At 42.6% G+C, this 24,302-nt stretch overlaps 1 protein-coding gene across 2 annotated transcripts in view; it reads left to right on the top strand.

Annotated features, from left to right (window-relative positions):
* Positions 1–24,302, top strand: part of zcchc14 (zinc finger, CCHC domain containing 14) — a 34,091-nt gene that overhangs the window by 4,300 nt on the left and 5,489 nt on the right. Inside the window, exons 2-13 of one of the 2 annotated variants that reach the window (XM_005935022.2) lie at positions 542–763; positions 10,939–11,167; positions 15,642–15,712; positions 15,854–15,925; positions 16,366–16,430; positions 18,148–18,320; positions 19,892–19,928; positions 20,038–20,551; positions 20,692–20,789; positions 22,197–22,294; positions 22,607–22,759; positions 22,993–24,237. In XM_005935022.2, the coding sequence (XP_005935084.1) occupies positions 542–763; positions 10,939–11,167; positions 15,642–15,712; positions 15,854–15,925; positions 16,366–16,430; positions 18,148–18,320; positions 19,892–19,928; positions 20,038–20,551; positions 20,692–20,789; positions 22,197–22,294; positions 22,607–22,759; positions 22,993–24,237 (2,977 nt within the window). The remainder of the gene's footprint in view (positions 1–541; positions 764–10,938; positions 11,168–15,641; positions 15,713–15,853; positions 15,926–16,365; positions 16,431–18,147; positions 18,321–19,891; positions 19,929–20,037; positions 20,552–20,691; positions 20,790–22,196; positions 22,295–22,606; positions 22,760–22,992; positions 24,238–24,302) is intronic. The other variant, XM_042225903.1, reaches the window with a different exon arrangement.

The following is a 24,302-nucleotide window of genomic DNA, read 5'->3' as shown; positions in this document are numbered from 1 at the left end:
CACCTGGACAGTCACGCCAGTGAAGCTTAAGACCCTTAATGAACTGAACATCAACTCAAAATAAGCACAGATATGCAATATGTATAAAATACTTCTAACCGTACTTGTAATAAAAGTTAACATAATGGAAGGATCCTCAAATGGACATCTTCAATAAACAACTGTAATGCAGTATCAATACTGTGAGAAATATTATTACATGAAATAATGCTGTGAAGAATGTTATTAATGCAGGTATAATGATGCAGATTATATGGCAGCAATAAAAGAATTTCTGTATCTCCACATTCTCTCAGAAAAATCTCACAGTTAAACATCTCCTCCCAGAAAAACTCTTATATATGACTAAAATTAAATTTAATTACTTCCATTATGATGGAAAATCTCCTACAAATAAGCAGGAGGGTAGTTCCACATTTCTTCTTTGTGTCCTGTGCAGACCAGAGATGAATAGATAAATGGATCACGCTGTCACTCAGCATGTTTCAGGTAGTCATATTTGTGCTCTTCACCCTGGTACTGTGTGTGTTTGTTGTTCCAGGCAAGCAGTGGAGGAGGAGGAGAAACTCAAGCTGCAGGGCCGAGCGGTGAACGAGCTGCCATCTGTTACGCTCAGCCGCATCACCACTATCACCGTCAGTCGGTGTCCCTGCCTCTGTCCCCCTTGTCTCCCACTGCCTGCACCCTGCCTGATGCCAGGGCTGCCTACCTGCCTCTGTCTGCCTGCCAAGCTTGCCTCACACACTGCACCTGCTGGCACAAGGTAGGAATAGTTTAACACTACACCAAGCTTCAGTTCAAACACAAAATGTATTTGAGTTTGTTTTTGGGGGGAGGGGGGTTTTGCCTCCAAACGTGAACTTGTCCTTGTGAACGCCTACTTAACTATAACTTTCCATCCATTCACTTCCGGGTGAGGGATTTACGCCCTGGACAGGTTGCTAGCCTGTCGCTAACTAATTAATGATAAATGTTCTTTTTATAAGCACAATATCAATCAGATTTATATCAACTTGTTAAATTTTAAACATTCAGCAAATATTTATTTATTAACTTCATCAATTGGAAACAAATATAACAGTCTTAATAAATGCAGCTTCAGGGTTCATCATAGGAATGTTATTATTTTGACACTCAAGGCATAAAATATATCTTTCATGTTGAGACCAGTCGAGCTAATCCTAGCTCGTTTTCTTTGGCTTGATGTGCCGGGCTGTACACATCAACCCTCATACACACTGTGAGCTGAACAAAGAGGGTGAAAGCTGTGAAAGAACACGTTACAATATACAGTTTCTTAATATTGTGCTAGAAAAATGGCAAATAGGTCCAGTGAAATACAGTATATAAGTCAAAAGCAGAGTTTGTATAATTTTAACAGGTTGTTTGATATGATCACATTTATTCTTTAACACAGACTGAAGTTGGCTGCCTTTATGTTGAATTCTCGATGATCCCACACTGCTTCATTAATGTTGTAGCCTGGGCTCTGGGGAGGCCAGTCTGACTGATAGTGTCCCGTTGTGTGTTTTTTGTACTTTTACTTTTTTGAAGCTGCAGATGCTTTCCACATGGCATTGCATGGTGGATCAAAATCTGACTGTCCTGTCTTCCTCCCCTCACCCCCAAACTGGTTGCAGCAGACGGTCGCCCCTCCTTAAGCCTGGTTTTGATGAAGGCTTCTTCCTGTTAAAAAGGAGTTTTTCCTTCCCACTGTCACCAAAGCGCTTGCTCATAGTGGGTCATTTCATTATTGGGGTTTTCTGTCTTCTCTTTATCTTGCAATACACAGTATCTTGAGGGTACTGTTGTTGTGATTTGGCGATATATAAATTGAATTGAAGAATGGCTTTGTCACAGCCATCCTCCACTGAGAACATTTCTGATGCTTGTCAAACAGCTGAAGGGCCAGATGCATCTCTTAGGTCTTGTTTGAGGTCTTTGCTGGATTTTTTCTTTCAGTTTTTTAAGGACATGACTTTCAGATACTGTTCGTCTGGTGTAGATGGCTTTTTTAGGCCTGCTACTTATTTTGTCCTCCACCTGTCCAGGTTGCTCAGATTTTCTGAGGACACATAGCACACCATGCTGAGACATGTCATGTTTTCCACTAGTAGCTCTCACCTTGTTTGTGAAAAAATATTGTTTTATGCCCGTCAAACTCTGTTGTCTTTGGCATTTTTTTTATAGAGTCAACTAAATAAATGGGAACAAATAACGTGAAAGCCTGGAGAAATACTGTTCAACATCACTTTAAAACATGACAAGACCGTCTAGCTCCTTGGAAGCAAAATATAAAGAGATGAGGGGGGTGGCTTGAGACTTTTGCATAGTAATTTAAGGAAATCAAGCACATGTGTTATCAATTTTCATGTCAGTTATATTCTAGTTTTCAAGTCAGCAGGACAAGGAGTTTGAACCGTCAACCTGGCTTTTGAGGATGGACCAAACCCCATCCAGTGACAAATGATTAGAAATTGGAAAAGTGCACTTTGTGTAAAACAAACAGTATCTCTTAACAACACTCATAAAGCCATAAATATTGTATATTGGTGCTAAAATGATTACAAGCATGTGGTCTGTCAGCTTGGATGTGTTGCAATGAAAGGTGGAGTCTGTTGGAGGAGATTTCCCAAAATGGTTCATTAACCAGCTGATACAGTAACAACTGAGATAGTGTTGCAGAGATTTGAGGGATTATTTTGAAATGAATCATAAATGTGTAGTTTGGGTACTTTGTTTCTTTCTTTCACACACACAAGCACGCGCACACACACACACACACACACACACACACACACACACACACACACACACACACACACACACAGCATACGCTCTCTCAGAAGCAGGCAGACACTCCGTTTTAAACATGTGTAAGCACTGAAGGGAAAGTACCCAGCTCAGAGAGGAGCGTTTGTATTTAGTGTTTTGTTGCCCTTGGCTCTTGCTTAGTGCAGGTCAGCACATTTCTCTATGCTGAAATCAACCCTCTGTGGTGTGTGTGTGTGTGTGTGTGTGTGCTTCTCCAGTGAATCCCCAGGAAGTTATAAATGCTCTCTCCCTCTCTCTCTCCCTCCTCTTTTCTGTTTCTCTCTCTGTCTGTCTTTCCTTTTCTTGGCGCTCTGAAGGGAATGATGGCGTTTTATGTGCATTATCTACATTATAGCAGCTTTTCAGCTGAGCCTGCTGCTGCCTTGTGTGGATTGCCACGTGTGACACAATAGCTGAAAGCAGGGTTTATGCTAGCCACGATGCTAGGAGCACAAAAACACGTAACCACTACCAAATTTCCACATAATCAGTGGTATGGGAAAATGCACAAAACCTTAACTTAAAGCTCTGATCTGCACTAATATGAGTTTTCATTAAGAATTTATTAATATGTAAAGGTTATGGCTCTAATATACTTTGGTAACTCTTAAAAAGAAACAATAAAACCCCCCCAAACAGTACTGCCTATTAATACAGCTGCTGTACACTCATAATTAATACAACAAAACTATTAAAGCCAGTTCTGTACTTTCAGTTTTACAACTGCACAGCATAAGACTGCTGTTCTGTCTTTATATCTATACTAAACAGAGACTTAATGTGTTGTGTGTTCCACCTGGTGGGTGGTTTATTGATTGATGCAGTGTTAACATAGATGTTGCAGGTTATTGCTGCATAGGAAGACTAATATAGTGAATTAATGCTGTGCACAGATTAAATAAGAACTGCACTGTGTCTGCTGAGCTTTTGAAGCTAAGCCTGCCAGCATGCTCTTGGGGCTTTTGTTGTCACATGACCATTAGTCATGTGACACTAACTTGTCAGCCATTTTTGTGCACCACAGTGTAGGGTTCAAGTGATTAAGGCCCCAGTAGCAAAGGGCTAGAGACCAACTGGCAACCGCTGGTCGCTAGGGAAAAATGTGCATTTTTCTGCAGACTGCATGGAAGATGCAGACTCTTCTGCAAACTACTCTCTAAATTGTGGCGAAACTGAAATGTGCGACACATATAAAGATGGAGATTGTTTGCCTTCAAAGTAAGAGTAGTGCCTTTTGAAGGTGACCTGTCTCCATTTTCAGTTTACATCACAACTTTTCAATTACTACTGTGCTGCTAGCAAACTAGCTAGTGCTAGTGGGTGTATTCCATTCAAACTGGAGGCAAATCGTGGCAGTCTGCTAGCAAGCACAAGGAAGCTTTTGGTGCAGCACCTTTATTCCAGTGATCGTGTGTTCCAAAACCTATTTTGTTTTTATTTATTCTTTTAGCTCTCATCAACTTTACTTCCAGAGGCAGAATTATTTGAAATAAAAAAGACATTTTAAACCAATGCATGCTACAGTTCTTTGGTGTGCTTGACATAAAACTTCAACTACATAATTAACCACTAGTTGGTGAACCTGAAAGTCCATACCATGATTATTTATTCATTTATTTATTGTTACACTGCATAGATTTTATCCTTGTAGTTTTAGTTCAAAGAGCTTATGTGAGCACACTGAAGGACTTTACATGACCTACCTCTGCTGCCATGGCTCATTTCTTTTCTTTTAGTGCTGATGACAGCCCCTTTTTCTTCTTCCTGTCATTGGTCCAAAATTCCAAACCATCCAAGAGTGTTTTGACACTGGAAACAAACTAAACCCTGGTTCAGTTTGATCCAGCTCTTTGTCAGTCTCAGGATTGGCTGTTTGGTGCCTGATGGTCTGTGGTAAGTTTCACACCTATAATTTTCAGTTCATGCCAAAGAAAATTCCACACTAAGCGAGTTAGGTGTGAAAAGGCCCAAAGTGCAGCTTTTATCATCTACAGAGAATAAAGCTAACATGACTCGGATTGTTTGCAATCATCAGGTAACTAACTTGTTGCTCTTTTGTTTACAACTTGATCTACTGCCCCCAAGTGGCCAAAAATGAATGAAGCTTTAAAAACAGGATTGAATTTAATGAATGTTTGTTGGGAAATTCACAGAATGCACAGAAAAACTGTTATTAGTGAGATTAACGGCATTTCTGCTTTTCTCAACTACACATAGGACAGACCTTAGTGCCACTCCAGTATTTTCCTCCTCCAGGATTTAAAGCCAACTTTCATGATCTCGTTTTAACACAAAGCAGCTGGATTCTGAGCAACTCCGGGGAGGGAGCAGTGGTCGGGAATTTGATTTTCTCCAGCAGGATCCAGCAATTGCTCATTGGTATAAACAGCAAATGCAGTATGCTGCCCACATCTGGTGGTCCTGCACAGACCTGAATAATTGCCTCATTATATGAGAGCTTTATACGTCTATAAAAACAAAGCTAGTGTCAGAATTAACAGCAGAGTCAAGCTGGTTTCTGAATGCAGGGGGAGGAGGGGCAGCTGTCAGCTCCCAGTCTGAGTTTTACAGTTTTCAGGAGGGTTTTTTTTTTTTTTGTGCTACTTGCAGCTTTTTTGAATTACTTGGAAGGTCTCTTTCCACACTCCTTGTTTTTCTGCTTTCCTGCCTCATAATCTTGCTTATTCCTTTTGTTCTCGTGAGTGCTGCTTTTGCTTCTTGTACCTCCAGTCTGAGTTTCCGTCCCCTCACTTGCAGTCTGCAGATGGAGCAGAAGTTGGCCGAGTAGCATGCGGATGTGGCAGTAGCACACTTAATTGTTTTCAGATCTACCGCCTGTTTGATTTTAGGCTGTAGTATGTTTTGGCTTTTTCCCTTTGAAGAATCATCAGAGCATATCAGCTGAAGTCTCGTAACACTAATCTTTTTTTGTTTCATTTTATGACTCAGCATTATAAGGGGAATTTCCGAGGAACCGGGAGACATAACAGCAGTTAAAGAGCTGATGCTTCCCACTGTTTTTTGTTTTTTTTTCACATTACTGTACTTAAAATGAACTTCTCATGCTAATTTACAGTTTCACATTTTTGTTCTGGGATTCTATCACAGTAGCTTTGCATGATTCACAGTTCAAAGTAATCCTTATTTACCTCATACTGGAACCTCAGTTCATCCTCCGTGTGAAACCAGAACACACCCTCCCTCTGATTGGTTTGAACAGGATGTGGGTAGGGCCCGAGATGACCATGTTGTAGATAGCCCATCTAACTGACATCATCCAGATCCAATACTAGAAAAAAACAGTTTAGGGAACTCAGAGGCCTGAACAGCGATTACTGATTGCCTGTAGTTTTTCATGTTTGTCTGCAAATATTCGCTAACTACTAGTCGGGCAATAATAAATCTGCAGCCAACATGTTTCATAAGGGACAGCTTTTACTTTGAAGGTGAAACGTCTTCATATCCAGTTTCACTGCAGCTTGCAGAGTAGCTGGACAGTGTTTGTGGACACGTCTGTAACTCCCAATCAAATTGCAACTGCAGCAATATGCTAGTGACCAAAGGAATCACAAGGAGGTTTCTGCCACCCATTTGGGGAATATGTCGTTTTCCTTAGCAACAGGTGGTTGCCAGATCATTAACTTGATCCTACATTGTCACTATGATTGTCACATGTCCAAAAATGGGGGTTAAGTTAATGTTGCATTGTTTGTGTCTGCAAAACCTCAAAATGACAATTCATGGGGAAGTTTTTTAATATAATTCTATACAAATGGATTGATTCTCTGATTCAATTCATTAGCCATTAGCATTAGCTGCAGCTTATAGTAAACTAGGTAAACACTCTATGAAAGTATAGAACAATCACTGGGACCATTTTTCTTTTGAGTACTTCTCCTTTTAGTGCATTAATACATTTCCTGGTCATACTTAAGAAAAAAACCTTTATTTGTAACCTTATTTACCAAATAGGACTTGACCTCAATAAGGGCTACAGTGTTATCCCATTAAATGGATTTGGATGGTTCTTAGGGCATTTTTATTGAATTAAGTTGGTTAAGTGAAAAGTCCGATGGGTGTTTGATCATCCCGTCAATTCAGACTTGAAAATACTCCTCCTTGGCCTTAAGTGCAGGACCTTAAAATAAAGGCGAGTGTGTTAACTGGTTTGTTACTACACAATAACTTATTTTACTGGCAAGAACGACTTAACAACAGCCTCAAGTCTGGTGATTGAACTTCTGTGCCTCAGTTATCTTCAGCAGCGGTGAGTTCCCTGCTTTGTGTACACAAAAGAATAACGTAGTTCTCCAGCTAAACACGTAAACAGTGCATTATCCTGACAGACTGCAAAGCTGGTTTTGGGCTGGGGTAATATTTCATAACCGCGAGGGTTCTGCTGGGATTCACAAACTGTGTTGTTTGTGTTCGAGGCTGACAGTTTGTAGCGCAGGAATGGTGCATGTTAAAGTTCTGCTTTCACCAAAGCATGCGTTAACGTCACCTTATAAACAGCAGACTTGGTGAGGATCTGTTGTAATCATAGAAATGGTTTTCCTCTCTTTTTCCATAAACCTGTAGGCAACCTCCAAAGCTAAGCTGTAAACCCATCATTAATTTGTTATCACCTTATAACATTTTTACGACTAGCTTGTTAGCACAAATTCGCCCGTTTTCATGTCCAGCAGATGACATTAGCATGAGCATCAAAGGCCATGTGATGAAGGCATGTCTAATATTTATTCTGTTTATCGGGGTTGCGTTGGTGTTAACCAGTGTTGGGTAAGTTACTTTAAATTAGTAACTTAGTTACATTACTAGTTACTTCTATCAAAAGTAACTCAGTTACTTCAAGTTACTCGTTACTTTCAGAGTAACTAGTTACTAGGGAAAGTAACTTTGGTTTTTCTCAGAATTCTTTTGTTAATGTGTTGCTTCCGTAACTGGATACCCAGCAAGATTGCCAGTCTTCTAGCTTGCTTACTTGCCACAAGTGCACTGTGCCACCTACCAATAGAAAGGAAAAAATAATGTGCACATTTCCACGAGAGAAATCCCACGCCTGATTCTGTCCTAACCTGCTTTTTACATCCAACACAAAAACTGCAGTCGTGGTGCTTTCGATTGTACTCAGAACTCTGAAATTCTGCCTTCTGAATAGGAAGATGTAGGTAACACCAGACTGCAGATGAGCTGCTTACAGGGCTGGACTGGGACAAAAAAATCATCCCGGGCATTTTGACTAGAGACCGGCCCACCATTATAGGAAAAATCATAAAGCCTTTGAATGAAAATAAACACTGTTGTGACAGTGATGTACACTGTTCTGATGGTATATATGTATCTATCAATCGTTTGTTGTAAGACTCATAATTATTTTTTGAGTGAGACATTTTAAGTGAGAATAAGAAAGTATTTCCTTGTGCCCCCCTTTCCCTTTTAATGCCCTACATGGACCCCTGGCAACACTTTGCTAGACCCGCCCCTGCCCAGTTACCAGCTGTCAGCTGCTTAGAAAAGGATCCTGGTGTTATTTGTCTCTCAGAAACAGTTCATAACTTCCCTTCAACTCATTCATGTCACCTAAAAGGTAAACCTGTTTCTCCATCACCTGTTCAGCTCTGATGATTCAGTAAGGACATCTCCTGGTTTCATCTTCATGTTTCCCTCTCACCACATAATCAAACCATATCATGACCAGCAGGTTTACAGCTGTGGCTCCAGCAAACATCAGCTGATACTAGAAATTAATATTAAATAAATTCTAACAACAGCTGATCAAGCTTAAAAGTGCTGCTGTTGTTTACCACGACATCCGGTGGTTTCCTCTTTCTGGCGCAAAGTGGGCGATAAATAAACAAGAGAGAAAAGCCGATCAGCTGATCATTGATCAGTTTCATGATTGAAGTAGAAACAGGAGAGGGAGGGGGAGAGGATGAGAGGAGAAGAGGCAGCTGTGCAGCAAAGACACAGAGTAACTCCAGCTTTGTGTCTTTTTCATTGTAGCTGAAGTCCGGGACAAACTGTTCCTTTTTACCTAAATACGAAACGCGTAATATTTTCTCTGAATACGAGATGATTCCGTTTTTTACAGGACGGTTGGCAACTCTAATAATTAACCGTATGAACAAAATAAAGTTCAACATCAGTAACATCATAGCACCCACCCAGCTGTATAGAAACTCCGTCATGCTAGCTAGCACGCAGTACAAAAAAGTCAGCATAACGAAAATAAACTCCACCCAAACTTGGTTTATATCTGACCCAGATGGACTGCAGGTCATAACTTCTTACCTGAAGTTCAGTTCACCTGACACTCTCGGACCAGCGGCTGCTTCGGGTCTCTCCTCTTGCCTCCCTTTTCCTTCATCCACCTGCTGGCTTCCACCACTTGCTAATGTTATTGAATCTGTGGAAGCTCCGCGATAGCCTCCACACGAAGTAACGAATAACGAGCCTATCTAAATCCCAGTAACGAGTAACACGTTCCCGGTTTTGGCATAATAACTAGTTACTGTGCTCGTTACCACAATAATAACGTAGTTGCTGTAACGCGTTACTTAATAACGCGTTAGTCCCACTGGTGTTAACCAAGTGCAGCCACTTGTGTTGAAGAAAATGACCAACATGGAAATGCCAAAACTGCTGTTCTCATAAACACTCATAATTTAGCCTCAGTTCCCTGTGAGGGAGCCTTAAAGCTGCTCGTAATTAGCGTCGCACAGGTTTCATCTTGTTCAGCTTTGGTTATGCTAAGAGACACTGTTCAAAATTTGTCTGCTAAGTTTTGCTAGTAACTACATTGTGTTTTAAGCCTGTTTTTTCTTTTTCGGTAGCCTAAAATAGCATCCCCTCCCCCTTATTTGCCAATGCTACCGTTAGCTAATAACCCTCCGACTCTATGGTCTCTTACAGATATTGTCACCTTAGACTTGAAAAGCAAATATGTTGATGGGCACAGACTAAACTCAAGGCTTGTAGTACACAGTGGCATCGGCCATTATTTATATACAGTCTTAATATATCTGAAGCAGCTCCTGAGGCGAACGTTACACTCTTTAACTTCTTTGTCCTCCCTGCTATTTGTTTGCAGATTCTTAGCTGAAAATGGCTTCCTGCCATCCCTGTAAACTACTTCAAAATACTTTAGAGTTGGGTATTAAGTCTCTTATGCTTTCCCACTTAAGATAAGCCCTTTGATGTCAGACACAATCACTTCATCTCTTGTGCATCTGAAGTATTTATCGTTGTTGATTAAAGTGGCTTTAACGAGTCTTAACTTAGTTGACAGTCTTGGCTTGCATTGTGGACTTTGTTCTGAGGCATTCAGGACATAAAGGTAACTAAACATAACTGAAATGACTTTTACCAGAAAGACTGTTTTCATAATAACTTAATAATCCATATGTGACCAACATGCAATAGTTTGCGGAGTAGCTTAGCAAGCTTTGTTTGGGCATCTCTCGTCATAGCAGTCGTAGCAGCAGCTCAGCCAGCAGCTCCAGTTTAAGTAGATGTTTGGATGTCAGCTCTTCCTCCCTACTACTGCCCCTCGAGGGCATTGCTATAAATAAGAGCTCCCTCTCATTCGACGGGCCTCGTTAAATATTGGTTTGCTTGGCGCTGCCAGATCTTTCTCCTCACTTGGTTTTAGCATCGTGCCAGCCGCTGGAGAGAGAGCATCGCTCAGAGTTTGTTTGCGCGGCGACAGCACAGAGTTTTAAGCGTTGCATTCATCTCGATGCTCGTCGAATGTCGTGTGTTTTGTGAGCCCGTGAAGGCGACAGCTCAAGGGAGGGGGAGTTGTGAGGAAGCTGATTCACTGTTTGCTTTTTCAAACTTCTAATTTGTCAGTTGAACTCTGTTTTATTTCGCTGTGTATCGTCTGAAAGAAAATATATAAAGAAAAAAAGCTACGAGCTTCATTAAATAAGACCGAAAATGTGTGGGCTGAAGAGTCATGTGACAGTGAGTCATGTACTTTCTTTGGTAGTAAATTATTGTCATGCTTCAGTGTGGTTACCAACCATGGCTAAAGCTGAGGAGTAAATATTTACCCGAACTGTAACTGCTTCTCTCTGATCTTCGCTCTGTGGTCGTGACCTCTCACCTCTGCCCCTCCAGAGCCAGACCAGAGAGACCGGCACAGTATTAGGAGCTGCTTTGGGACAAGGAGACCAAACAGTCAGCCAGGACCTGACTTCTCCCCACCAAGAACTCCGTCCTCCACCACCACCTCCTCCTCCCCCTCCTCCACCACCTCCTCTGCCGCCCCCTCATCTGCCTTCTTCTCCACCTGCTGGGCAAAGTCAGGATGCGGCAACTAAGAGCCAGCAGGGGAATTCTGGAAAAGGTGAGCCGGCATTAATAAAAAGTTGTGTTTTACATTTCTAAATTGCCCAATTTCTGACCCACTGCATGGATTTAAGAATATGTATGAATATATTGCCCCTGGGTTTAACTGGGTGTCACGCTATACACCCAGTTAGACCCAGCCAAACAAGACGTGACATGCTGGCACATCTAAACACTTTGACTGCACTGAAAGAATGCTGCCCTAAGGCTCAGGTGTGTGTAGGCTGCAGTGGAGATGCACCTGGTTTCAGGCTCGGGTGGGCGGTACTATCGCCAAACGGGTAGAAAAAAACATTTATATTGTGGTAAAACCCAGCGATATATCCTTCTTGCACATCCTCTTCCACAAATATGTTTATAAAGATGCGGAGCAGATATGATTAGGTGTAAGAGACTGTGCACGCTCACAGGTTAGCAGCTTGTCAGTCACGTTGGGCATGCCCTCCTTTATGGTGCTTTCTCCCTCTAGTGGGGACTTGAATTTAAAATGTTTATGTCATGTTGTCTTGAATAAGACCTTAAAATACCGACTGAGACCATAAAATAATCAGGAAAGTGTTTCACAGGAAGCTGGGGGAGCAAAGAGCTGTCGTACAGTTTTAAAGCCACAGTGTCACCCAGTGAGCAGCTGGTGTGTTGGGGTGTACGGTACGGTTTAAGGTGGGATGAATCTCTACAGGGCAGGTGCTCGCCTCTGTCCGTAACACAATACTCAACTATCTCTCTACATCATGGTCACACCACATAGCTGTCACCAGCAGAAAACGTGCACGCACACACACCTAGCATACACATACTGTGTGTGTTCAGTATACTTGCAGAGAACTGTGCATATTTCCACACACAGTGAAACCTTCCCTGTTATTTTCCCTCTGCATTTTTTCCACTTCTAGCCAGACGGAGTAGGCCACGTGTTGGTTTGCAGCATGTTTTCTGGCTCGCACAAAAATTTTTTTTGCAACTGTAAAGTAATAAAGACCGAGAGGCCACATGAAGGATATTTATCTGTGCCATGTCTCCTCAGTGGATAAATGAGACTCTTCATCAGGACGTTGACACTGCTGGGTTTCATGGTTTGTGCTGCGTGTGTGTGTGTGTGGCAGCCCAGATTAGTTTGAATGGCAGGCCTTCCACAGCTGCTTGCCAACTCACTCCCGACAGAGTGATGAGAGATGTGCGACTCCTTTATCTCTCTGTATATTGCTCATGTCTCCTCCTTCGTCACTGCTTGTCTCTGCACGTAGGTGCAGTTTCAAATTGTCCTGAATCAATACCTGAAGGCCTGGCATGTAGACACACACACACACACACACACACACACACACACACACACACACACACACACACACACACACACCTCAATGTCTTTTTCAACTTTTTCAACCCAATTCTGATCTAACAGCGGTGGAGCAGCTCTAACCTGCCACTGTGCCTGAGGCATGTATCCACAACAAAAGGAAGACCAAAAAAACCCAACATGTGTGCACATATGCAAATATTCAAAGCATTATCACAGAGTTTGCCACAATTTGAATTTGCTTGGAGAGAGATTATCTTTTTTCTTTACCCCTCAGCTCTAAAAGGTTGGTGGGGTATTGTTGTCACCCTCCTAGTCGGAGGTCAGCGTGGACACCCAAGTTTGTGAATGCGATAAATCGTGAACAACGCAGCGTGAGAGCTTCAAATTGATAGCATGGGTGTATCTGCTAAAATATGTGTGTCTAATGTGTGTTTACTAGGAGCTCGCCAGTAATTTAACATTTTAATTTCACATGAGAAAATGACACCTAGCTAATCAGCTACCCTGAGGTGAGGCCATTTCAGTGTTGTGTTCTCCTACTGGATATAGTCCTCGATATTATACAGCTTCCTCTCCAGAGATGTAAATATCATCATCATCAGATGGAGAGTTCAAGTGTGTGTGCAGATGTCCACATGTCTGCCAGTGTTTTTCAGGACCAAACAGACTCGTCTGCAGAGACTTTACATTACAATGAAGCAAGTCCCCAGGCAATGGGCTTCAAGTGGTCTTCAAAGAAGTATAACAGGAATAACTGCTTGGCTGTTTTATCTCCAGCTGGCTGTATCCACAACAGAGTATAATCAGGTGGAGAACTGGTTCGTATGGTGCTGCATGAGCTCACCAAGCCTGCAAAGCACAACAAGGACTACTGTCGCCACCTGCAGTCCAACAGCATGGAGTTACAGTTCCTCTGCACGATGAGAAACTCACCGGAGAGTCAGCTGCTTATATTAATCTGTTATCTGTTATTTATTTGTCAAGTAGTTCATTATTAAAGCATTTGCGGGGGAAGCTCTTATAAACGGGGAGTTTTTCCTTCCCACTGTTGCCAAGTGATTGCTCAAAGGGGGTCGTATGATTGTTGGGGTTTTCTCTGTATTATTGTAAGGTCTTTACATTACAATATAAAGGACCTTGAGACCTTATTTTGATTTGGCGCTTCATAAATTGAACTATATTATAAGACAGTATTCATAGTTTATACCTAATTTATGGATAAAATGAGTAGAGTTATATTTATTATTTGATTGGGCTCCGGAATGACCCCGATTTTCTGATAAAGAAAAGCAGGAATCAGCCTAAATCAGCCTTAATCAAAATTAAGCTCAATGCAGTATGACCCAAAACGAGTGAATGATTGAGACTCTAGTGACCCTTAAAAAGACGTTTACGTTTCGAAACCTGAAGTGACGTCCATCTTTTATACTCTCTATGATTAGTATTATCACTGAGGCCAGCTTTACTGTTTTTTGTGTCTGTGTTTTTTAATGCAGACAGCATGTGGTTAGCATTGTTGCCTCACAGCAAGAAGGTCCTGAGCTCGAATCCACCAACTGGCCTTTCTGTAAGGAGTTTGCATGTTCTCCCCACGGGTTCTCTCTGAGTACTCTGGCTTCCTCCCACAGTCAAAAGACATGCAGTTAGTGGGTTTAGATTAACCGGTGATTCTAAATTGCCCATAGGTGTGAATGGTCGTCTGTCTCTATGTGTTAGCCTTGCGATAGACTGGCAGCCTGTTCAAGGTGTACTTATGACTGCTGGGATAGGCTCAACCCTGATAAGGGGAAGAGGATGGATGTTTTCAATGCTGATGTGGGGCAAAAAGATTTACTTACTGTTTAATTGCAGTATTTTTGTAAGCATTTATCTTGTTTATAGTAAAACCAGCATCATACTTGTGGTTTTACTTTAAAAGTCTTTATTGTCCACCTCTAACTGGGAGTTTGTTTAGCTTATGTGGAGTGAAAAATGGAGTTTGGATTTAATCCCCTGATTGAGGCATGAACAAGGTCTTAGAGTATTCACTGGATGTTAAATTAGAGCCCCAGATTCTAAAATCTCAGAACAAATCGGACCAAAACCGAAAACCAGTAAACAGTTTGTAGGACTCACCGTCAGAAAATTCAGGCCTGTTGTCTTAATCTCCTTTCTGTCTGAGACATCTTAGCCAAGGAGTGTGGTTTCTTAAATGAAGAAAATTTAAGTGGTTGCCTCCTGCTCAACGTTCAGGACTGCACGCTGTCATCTCACATTTACAATGGAAGGTTTCTCTTTACAACTGTGGGATAACAACTTAATTCTCTTTAAATAATGGAGTTGTTACACCCTGGTATCTTTTAATAGGAAATAGTTTTTGGGTGCTAGTGTAATGAAAGCATTTTCTATATAAAGCCTCTGATATTCCACAGTGCCAGCATCTGTGTTACATATTTGATTTGATGCTTGGACTCTGGTAGATTCAGTTATTCTTCACATAACGCTGCAAATATATTCATTTTCTAATTATACGAATTAAAAGAAAAAAGAAAGAAACTCTTCACATTTAGAAAGAGAAGAAATGTTTGCTGTTTTTGATTTAATTAAGTCTCGCTGACAATAACTGTTGATTAAATTCTTGTGAGATAGTCTTTCTCATTTCACCACTAACTTTCTGACTATTAGTTTCACTTTTTTAAACTTTCATAAACTGAACTAAAATCTAAAGTAGCTACAAACCTTCCTATAAAGAGATGATAACACTTATATAATGTTGTACAGCGTTTTACTTCGTTTTTAAGCATTTAAACGTTTCATTGTTGCAGGGGGATAATCTCTTTTACAACTTCATACAAAGAGAGCTAAAAAAAGAAAGTAGTCACAGAGATTTCTCAGCAATCTTATGCTAAACTTCTCGCTACAACATTCACCCCAACCCTTGACCTTTGACTTTTCTGCTGAGACAATGTAGTTAACAGGCCCAGTGACACCATAGTACTCGAAACTGCTTCACCTCTAGCTTGTCATTCTGTCCTTTTCTGATTCATCATGTTGCGAGAGTAAGCTCTGTTTAAATTCCTCTAGGCCATTGAAACCTACAGTATCAACCCCGAGTGAGTGATGTGTTGAAGCAGCTGTCTCAGATATGTGACATGTGGTTAATCATCTGCGGAACGATCTGTGCTTCTTTCAGCGGTGATTGAAAGGGTGGTGCTGAAAGGAGTTCCTCACAAGCCTGAAGACTCCAGCGAGTATAGTTTTGAGGTGGGTACCTTATAAATATGAGTACATGCCGGCATGTATTGTTTGACTCCTAACTTTTTTAGACTTTCTTTAAATATTTTCCCCCCTCATTTCCCTACTCCTTCACTGCCTTCTTCCCATTCCTTTCCTCTCCTCCTCCAGGTTAGCTGGACCAATGGGTTGGTAGTATCTGTTGTAAGAACTCAGCAGGAGGTAGCAGAGCTGCTGACTCAGGTCAGGACCAACATTTCAACACACGAATGAAAATGAGCCCGAGTTACATTCAGGCACTTTTTATTGCACAGTAAAACTAATATGTGTCTCAAAGTGAGTAGGAGATAGAGCTGCTTTGTTTGAAATCAAATCAAATCAAATCGATCATTACACGATTGGTGTAATTCTAGATTTTATGGTAAAAATTTTTTATGTTTTCTCATAAAACATGATAAATATCGTATTTTATCATTACAAATCTTTTTGTGATGTTTTTGTGTTTTTGAGGTGCACATTAAACCTTATGAGCCTGACCTTTTCCAACTGTGCCTATAAATTAAGAAATCATCAGCTGCGATTGAACAGTCAGGCATTGCTTGGTATCATCAGCATAGCAGTGTAATGACACAAAGAGCTCTATTTACTTTTTTTTTATAAAAAAAAAAATGTTTCTCACTTAGCTGTCACGAGCATTTCCTGATGGAGTGGAGAAGTTCCCGCCTCAGTCCATGGAACTGGATCCCAGGTTAGTCCCAGAACCCCCATCCTTTTGAGGTGGTGTTTTGTTTGTTTCAGGCCGTGTCCACACTAACACATTTTCGTTTGAACACCATTTTCGCGTCACAGTGTAGACTGTGTAAACGGAGGCTTTCGGAAACAGTGATGCATTTTAGTCATATGATGCAGTCATGTGACCAATCAAACAAAGATAGCGGAAGGCATTATACAACAGTTGTTTTGTTTGCTCTCAGTTTTGACAGCCCTATTAAAGATTAATATCAGTCTGTACATGCTCCAGATAGCTTTTCTTCAAATTCTTTAATTCTCACTCGCTTTTGCAACTTTGTACTTGCAAAGTTACTCGCAGCAACAACTCCACCTCATTGTCAGTCCATTTAAAGAACTCGTCTTACGTTTCACGCATGCACAATACAGGAACGTAAGCGTTTTCAGTCGTGTCAGTGTGGATGAAAAACTGTTCGAAAACAATAGTAAATGGCCTGTATTTATATAGCGCTTTACTAGTCCCTAAGGACCCCAAAGCGCTTTACATATCCAGTCATCCACCCATTCACGCACACATTCACACACTGGTGATGGCAAGCTACATTGTAGCCACAGCCACCCTGGGGCGCACTGACAGAGGCGAGGCTGCTGGACACTGGCGCCACCGGGCCCTCTGACCACCACCAGTAGGCAACGGGTGAAGTGTCTTGCCCAAGGACACAACGACCGAGACTGTCCGAGCCGGGGCTCGAACCGGCAACCTTCCGATTACAAGGCGAACTCCCAACTCTTGAGCCACGATCGCCCCACGATAGTGTGGATGCGGAGCGTTTTTAGACAAGAACGCCGTTTTCAAATTTATCAGGATTAGTGTAGACGTAGCCTCAGCTTACAGTCTGTGAGAAAAAGTGTGATAATTCATATCAGCTTCAGAAGTTACAGTGAGAAATTTCACACTTTAGTGTAATCCAGCTGTTTAAAAGACCTTCAGAAGCCTGGAGAGCTATTGCCCAAGACTGCTTAAAATACAATTACAAGAAAGCTTGGCTCCTTGGAAGCAAGATATAAAGAAATGAGGGTTAGCTTAAAACTTTTGCACAGTATCTTACTTTGGTTAGCAAAGCTACTCGTGTTAAATTAACCTTAATGTTATTAGAAGTACTCTTACAGTATAATCTATCACTATGCTAGCCTAAACAAGTCTTGTGTGAAGCATTGCTATGTAAACTCTAGTTTTCCCAATTCACATAAAATACTGACAGCACTTCAGGATGTTCACTTATTGTCTATTAACAATATGTTAACGTCTAAACATATCAACTTGAAATCCTTGTACAGATCCAAATGTTTTGCATTCTGGCTTTTTATTGTCTACAAAAACATAAACAATCTCCTGACATGGCTCAGTGCCTTTTTAAAACTCAGTCTATTGTTGCACCTGCGCTTGAAAGGCCCATCAAGTTATAAAGTTTTGTCCTCTGCTTGTTCTTCGTCTCACTCTTTCCTGGCAAAACTGCTTTAAAGGCACCCTGTGGCTTTTTCTTATAAACAGACCAGAGATACGTTTAGATTAGAAATGTTAGGTCTGTCTGTACAAATATAGATTTTATGTTAAAGTTTCTTCCTATTGCAGTTAGATATATGCGTTTGTTTAAATCTGACAGCAGAGCATCTATTCCTTTAGTTTTTAATCTACTTCCCACTTCATTTCCTTTTCTTTCTGTTGTCCCACTCAGGTGTCTAACAGCCCTGCCCTGCCATGTCCTCCAGCACCAAAGTGTCCAGCTGTTCTTTACCTCCACCAGGCCTCTCTCACCCAACTGTCCCTCCTCACCCCTCTCCTCCCCACTTGCATCCTCACTACCAACCTCTCCTATAGCTCCATCCTGCCCGTTCACCTCCAGCTCCAGTAAGTCATTATTTCATTGCAAAAAAATTATAGCAAGCAACAGAGATATAAAGGAGGAGACATTCTTATTCATAGACGATGATGAAAGATCAAAGGCAAGAACAGCAAGATAAAAGATATTATGCCTGTGTTCGGTTTTTGGGGATGAGAAAGGAATGAGAGGTAATGGAAAGGACAAGGCTGCAAGTCTGAGCCCTGGTTGGTTGTAGTGAGGAGGTGAGACTGCAGGCAGGATTTTCAGTGTGTGTCTCTGAGGTGTTGGAGGGCGCGGACGCAGTCTATTTTAGTCCGGTGTGGGAATTCAGCATGGCATGTTTGTGTTGGGAAGCCTAGAGTGTGGTGACCTCATGTTGCTGTGTGTGTGAGTGCTCGATCTATTAGTGTGACTTCATCCCAGAGGGTATTTATAGCCACCAGTGCAGTGTGTTTCTATGTGTGGTTGTACTTTGTGCATGTGTTTATTCCTCTGTGAGTGGGTATCAGACTCACAGGAGAAGCAAGGCTAAAATGAATGTGTCCGGTTTTGCTCCACAAACACACCCATCAGTGAATTCTGCATAGACTGCAACAGTTGGAATTAGCTATAAGGACATGTTTTCACAGCATTTCTAACATTTTGCCTACAGATATATATATTTAGTCCATTCAGGTGCAATCAGAAATGTACCTACACTCGTCATGGGCATGAATGTTACGGCTTTTAATGATTCCTTTGAACTGTTCTGCTATGGTGGGATGATTGTACAGCATACATCTTTTAAAAAACTGTTTGAATTTATTCTGGATTTTTCTCTAATACACAGGCTCAAATATATACATACACTTGTATTTGCTTAAATATCCTTTGTCAAGTTGCACCTTGACCTTTGGTAGTCATCAGCAAGCTTCTGGTATTATTCTGGCTGGACATTTGAATATTTTCTTGGTAGAATTGGTTTGAGAGGTTTGATGTTCACCTGCTTGATCCATTCCAAAACCAGTCTCGGTGAGTGTTTGGGATTAGTGTCCTATTCGAACACCCACTTGTGTCCAAATTGCAGTTGTTTTGCTGTTGAGAATTTGGAGGAGGCGCTCCATTATTCCATCCACTTTGTCCCAGTGTCACTGGCAAAACAGCCTCATAGCATGATGCTACCACCGCCATGCTTTTAAATAATGTTCTTAGGTTTATAAGTCTTACTTTTACTCCTTTAAACATACTTCATCATTGTGAGATTTGCCATTTTTTTTTACTAAATTCAGTGAGTCATTTTAACTCAGCTTTATCATTATGGCTGTTTGTGCATATAATACTGATTGTTCTCATCGTTCTCTAATTTTATTTTATTTTATTGACCTGCATATCCGCTAGCTCTTATTTAAGATATTTGTTGTATCTTATGCTTAATATTTTTTCTGCTGTAACAAGTGAATATAACTATTTTGGGATAAATAAAATAAATCTTATATATTTACTACTTAAATGTTCGCCCAGTTGACTGACATTTCAGATTTTTGTGGACTGTTAGCCTCGTGTTGTGTGACTATCGCCTGATGGTGATGATGGTTTTTATTGTGAATCTGTTGCACAGATCTTGGCTGTATGATGCAGTACAAAGGAGGTAACAGGTACGAGTTTTGCCCCTCTTTGACCTCGCTGCATTAAAACACATCTACATGTACAGTCTTAGAAGTGCACTTGTACCAACGTCGCTCATTGGCTCTTGCTGTCTCTCAGGGTGGTGTACAGAGTGGCCAGCGTCCAGCCCGTCATCAGCACCCACAACTCCATCTTAACTCGCTCCACTCCTCACTTGTCCTCCCTTTCCTCCCCTCCTCTTCCGACTCCGGCTCTCCTACCTTCCATTCCTCCTCCCCAGCACTCCCCACAGCTCTCCTCTCTCCCTCCCCCCGTGCCAGCCCTGCCAGCACGTGGCTCTGCAGGAAGCGGTGGCGACAGCTCCTCCCAACCTCATCCTCAGCATGGTCAGCTTCATTTATACCCACAGCCCTCCCAGCACCACCTTCATGCACAAACCAGCAGCCAGCCCAGTACGCAGCCTCAGACTCTGCACCTGTCCCATTCCCAACCATCGTCCCATTCACATTCACAGTCCCGCTCCCAGTCCCATAATCAATCGCTCTCCCAGTCTCAGCCTAATACGCCAGAGCAGAATGGCATCCTGGACTGGCTCCGCAGGCTCCGCCTCCATAAGTATTACCCCGTCTTCAAACAGCTCACCATGGAGGAGGTGGGTACATCTTTAGATTACATCACGTTGTGTGTATAAAACGTTGTACTCCTGTGCATGTATAATGTATTTGCATATTTCTTGATCAACATTTTGATTCTTTGAAAGCTTCTGAATTTGTTCCTCTGTATAAATTGCAGTTTTTAGCTCTGACAGAGGAGGACCTGAACAAGTACGACCTCACCCAAGGAGCAAAGAAGAAACTGAAGACCCAACTAGAACTCCAAAAGTCTGCAGAGTAAGGGCAGATAACAAAAATTCCGTTTTTCTGTCTTTAAAAAAAAAAAAAAAAAAAGAAAATATTTGAGAAGTCACTCAGATTTGTCACAAACTTGTCTCTCTACCATCTCCAATATTAGTATACAGACCGAAGTTGGTTTATGTGCTTGTGGCACTGATAGTTTTGATTCTGCAGTTCAGTTGTTTTCCAAAATCACCTCTTTGACTTGACTGATGCCTTACCCTGTTTAACAACTGGCAAACAGACTGACCCGCTGCTGCTCTCCCTGGTAAACATCCTGCACCAATGGTCCATACAGCATCAATGGTTAACCAGCTGAGGATGGGCCGGAGAGATAAGATGTGTTTTACGTGCAGAAGCACAAAAACACAGGCTCTGATTTAAGTACACAAGCATCTGAACTTGCGCACCCCGGATGCACACGCACACCTGAGCGTGAACTTGTTTTCTCTCAGCTGTGTTTCCATTCCCAGAATCAACAGGTTCCCATTAGGCAGGCGATTTGTGTATTTGCGTGTGTACGTGCTTGAACAAGACTCAGAAAATGGAAAAGTTCCTGTGGTGATTTTCCAAAGAGATAGTTGTGTTTGTAGAGGTGCAGCTGAGACCCGAGGAGCACGTTAAGTGGGTAATGTCTCCCCCATGTGGTCAGTAAAAGACACTAGTTGTTTTTGTAGCACAGAAATTGCCTGCAGTTCAGCTGGGCACAGCAGGGGGCGCTTGTGAGATAGTCCTTAATAAATAGGAGTGAATGAAGATCTATGATTAAAATAAGTGCACCTGCTTCTAGACAAAAATATTCAGCTTTTATTTTTGTTTTGTCGAATAGAGCACAGATAACAGAATTTAAGCTGGAGTCCTTTATATTTTCTTTCAGTGAAGCTTAGTTAAACAACAGCTGAAACTTGTGTGTAAGAAGCAGCTAGCTGGGCTATCAGGAAGTTGCTGCTCTCAACTGTTCATGGCTGAAATACCGATTCAAGATGCACACAAGTGGCTCAAGTTGCTAGGATGTCCCTAATGCTCACAGAGAGAATATTACATTTTTGGTGTGGGAACATGATGGAAAGAATTTCTGGTCAAAAAGAGCTATCTAAAAGAAGTACACATGGGAAGCTGCATGTTTCCTTTGTTTAAGGATCTCAGAAAATACTTCACATAGTCCACTTATGATGGCACAGAGCCAATGAGTCAGTCGGCTTTAGGTCTCGACCTCTCTGCACATGGCTGCTGGTTTCCTCAACTGAGTCTTGTTAGACTGTTACCGCCTGGGTGTCTAGTTAGCCACCGTATGTGTCTGTTTCATTGACCTTTAATAAACACAGTATAGTACATACTTATCTTAAGCATTCGCTACACTTGATAAAGACTGTGTTTCTGACTCGAATGCTTGCGTGTTCCCAGCAGGGAGATGAAGATGGAGAAGCGGCCGTGCAGTGGCATTGCCAGGGTGATGCCTTCCAGTCACATGGTACCCTCAGCTCACTCCACCTCCAGTGCAGGTAAGAGAGCAGGGTTGTTTCCAAGTATGGCCAAATCACTCTCAGGCTTCAGATTGCTTTAAATGTTTCCCTTTTGCGTCTTTATGATGTCGTAGTGAGGGAGTGTAATAATATGGTCATCACGAGCTGCCGACCTGCTCTTCTCTCCAAGAAAATTTGGTTTCAAATTCAAATCGGTTTCATAAACGTGCTCCAGAACTATGAGGTTCCATTAGACATGTACTAGATATAGATAATGAAGCAGACTCACTTCACTGGACCCAGGAAGGATTACAACAGTTCAGAACTGAACTGTATTCAAATGTTTTGCAGGAGAACTGCGAGTGGAGGTGGACGCCGTGCCGCACCACCACCCTGTCTCCACAGACAGCAGCTCGTCCTCGGGCTACTCCAGCTCTTCCTGCTCCCCTCGCACCCCACACAGTTGCGACTCCACCTTTGACAGGACCAGAGACATTCACAGACGTACGTTTTTATCTCACGACTGCAGAATTAATTCAAACCGCGTCAGCACGATTTACGAAGAACAATTCTTAAAGTCTAGATTGACGTTAAGGAGAAGCAGGTCAACAAAATTAGAAATAGAAGTTTGTTAAAACGATAAGATCAATGACGCAAAACTAGAGACTTTTGCTTTTTCCATACCGTTTATATCCAAATATATATGCAAATGTTATATAAACACAAATCTCTTTCAGGTGTGTTGGCTCCAGATACAGCAGGAATTGGTCCAGAGAAGGATCGGCCCTGCATGTTCATTCTGAACTCGACAGGCTCCAGTCGCCCCACAGCCCAGGTTCTGCCCGTCCAAACCGATCCAGCTCCTCCTCTTCCTCCCACATGCTCCTCCCACCTCCCCTTCGGCCTCCCGCAGTCTGCTTATCACCCACAGGGCGGTTACCCACAGACGCTGCTCTCCCCGGTCTCAAACCCAGCACGCATCCTCACCTCCCCTCGCAAGCCCAGGCCCCCTCCGCTGGCCACAGAGGACCGGACTAAGCCGTTGGGCTCGAGCCTTCCTGTGGCCGGTGCAAGCTTCAGTTCAGGGCTCGGGGTGGGGGCTGGGGTGGGGGTAAGACGGGAAAACCTGTTCTCCAGGGTCAACATGGATGGCTCATCTGGACTCCAGGACTCTGTGGTTTGTCGTGGTCTTGCGGGAGGTGGTGTTAGTCTGATGGTAGAAACCAGCTGCGCTCTGACCTCCACCTCCAACAGCCACCACCACGTTTCCCACCCCCCTGTCCACTTCCACCTCTCATCCTCTTCCTCCCCTTCTCCATCTGGATTTTACTCTTACCCCCCTGTATCCTCATCCTCCTTCGCGTCTTTCTCCGCTTCCTCCTCCTGCACCTCCTCAAAATCCGCCTCTCAGACTGGCAGCTCCAGTGGTGGAGGTAGCTATGTTCCCATGGCAACAGCAAGCACAGTTCCTGTGGCTGCAGTCCCGGGCAACACTTACTACCCACCCCAGCATACCTCCAGCCCCTCTCCTTCGCCCTCCTCTGCTTCTTCATTGGATCAAAGTTCTGGTCACAGTCCTTCCGTATGTGTTTGCAGTTCTTGCGGTTGTCGAGGGAACTGCGGCGCCTACGGGGCATTCCCTGGATACGCCGCAGCCAGCTACCTGCAGCCGTTCTCAGCCGGGCCCTCACTCTTCACCCTGGGTCCTCTGCTCCATCTCAGCCCCCTGATAGCGTCGTCTAGCAACGCTGGCACAGGCGCTGCACCATTCTCCTACCCAATGATGGTACCGCCGCCCCTCTACCGCCACAGCCCGCTGTCACATGACCAGCAGCAGGGGTTCAGCTTTTACCAGCCCCATGGCATCATGGGAAACGGTGGGCAAAAAAGGGCAGCTGGGAACCTGTCATGTTATAACTGCGGTGCCCACGGACACAGAGCCGAGGACTGCAAACAGCCACCCATGGATGCGACACAGCAAGGTGAGTCAGTGAGTACGGAGTGTGAAAAATACCATATTTAAGGTGTGATATACATTTATAAATGC

This window comes from Haplochromis burtoni, unplaced genomic scaffold (assembly GCF_018398535.1).
Source record: "Haplochromis burtoni strain Fernald_Lab_line unplaced genomic scaffold, NCSU_Asbu1 Contig_188, whole genome shotgun sequence".
Classification (NCBI taxonomy): domain Eukaryota; kingdom Metazoa; phylum Chordata; class Actinopteri; order Cichliformes; family Cichlidae; genus Haplochromis; species Haplochromis burtoni.
The sequence above is the reverse complement of the archived record's forward strand: the minus strand, read 5'-3'. Positions and strand labels throughout refer to the sequence as shown.